The 1,492-nt window shown below is 52.3% G+C and overlaps 1 protein-coding gene across 1 annotated transcript; it reads right to left on the bottom strand.

Annotated features, from left to right (window-relative positions):
- Window positions 1-448: 448 nt before the first annotated feature.
- F4807DRAFT_459302 (uncharacterized protein) lies at window positions 449-1,187 on the bottom strand (the record flags this gene model as incomplete). Its single annotated transcript, XM_048001338.1, has 2 exons — window positions 449-1,044; window positions 1,112-1,187. 2 exons carry the CDS (start codon window positions 1,185-1,187, stop codon window positions 449-451), a joined length of 672 nt encoding a protein of 223 aa, XP_047855591.1.
- Window positions 1,188-1,492: the final 305 nt, after the last annotated feature.

Raw genomic sequence — 1,492 nt, forward strand, 5'->3', positions numbered from 1 at the left:
CAGCATGCCGAAGACTTTTTAGATTACTTAGCCGACTGGAACCTGGCTAACGATAGGATACGCTGTCTAAAACTCCGAATTGTGAAGTCAATTTTGTCGCGGCGTTACGGGTTCGCATGGCGTATTCTTGTCGATCCCCCAGGTGTTTTCAAGTTTGCGAATATGTCGCAGATCTCTCCTTGCGCTCAGGCAACTCCGTTGCTCAGCCTCTTTCCTATTCGTAATCTTCTCCTTCTCTTTTACTTCTCATGCTTCCTCGCTTTATCTAGTCTATTTCTCCGAAAACAGAAACCGTCGAATCGTACACCGCTAATACGTGAGAGGGAGGAAGTCAAGACCAACTGCAGACCACAGCAAATTGCACTGTTATTAGGGAGAGAACGCGTGAGAGACGGCCGCAAGTGTGGTCTATATGTCTTCCATGCAACGCCTGTGACTAACTTCGACGTCATCTCCCGCCGTAGTACATACCTCCGGCTTGTGATGGATCTTCTCCCACAGACGACATATGCGCTTCCGACGCATGGTGCTCACGGTCTTCGTACCAAACGCCGTAATCTTCGTTGGATCTGGAATATTGGTATGGCAATTGCCATGAACTGTACGTCGCATGCGGCATGGCACCAGCAGAGAGGGAGCCATGAGCACCCATGCTTGCTTCCGGCACAGCATTAGTCGCAATCGGCGGTTGCACCCTCTCGTATGGTCTCGTCGGCGGCATGAATTGTCCTGACTGATCGTCGCTATAGGACATTGATCTCGTTCCCGGTGGATAGGCCCTCCATGTATCGAGGCGAGAGCTGCTGTCTACCCTATGAAGTCCGGGCGGCGTTGCCGACCACCCCGTCGACAAGGTCGCGACTGGCGCATGGGAGGTATAGGAGGACAAATCCGCGGTTTCCGGCAAGCCGTCCGGATAAGCCGCCCACGGATCATTCGCGCCGCCGGCTGTCTTTGCAACGCCGGGACCCGGATCTGTCGACACCCAGCTGCTTGTTCCATGCTCGTAGCCGAACGCCTGGCTGCTAGATGTGTTTGGCGGAACTTTGGCCTTTTAGTAGCTGCTTCCATGGGCACGAATACTAGGAAAAGCATTTCGGGTTATACCTACGATTAGGCTCAGCAGAGTAAACCTCGCCCTCCTCTGCCTTCATCGACTGCTGGCTCATACTTTGCATCGATGACATTGTGGTTAACTGGTGATATGGCGGATTCGGTTGCGTTTCCATTGTGGGTCCTGTCGGTATCGCTGGAGACGTGGAGGGTGATGCATAGCCTGCTCCAACAGAGGCTCGCGTTCCTTGTCTTTGTCCCATAGTGGGCGGAGGTGGTTGATTTACTGCAGAGTAGGTGCATGGAATATTGAGATTAATGCAACTCTCACATCGTCTTAGCACGTCTGGCCTCTCGGGCTTTTTGCATCTGATCTTTCTTTTCCGGCAATGTTCTATGATACCACGCTACACTTTAGTTCTCGTACGAATCCTTTCGA

This window comes from Annulohypoxylon truncatum (assembly GCF_022578515.1).
Source record: "Annulohypoxylon truncatum strain CBS 140777 unplaced genomic scaffold F4807scaffold_11, whole genome shotgun sequence".
Lineage (NCBI taxonomy): Eukaryota > Fungi > Ascomycota > Sordariomycetes > Xylariales > Hypoxylaceae > Annulohypoxylon > Annulohypoxylon truncatum.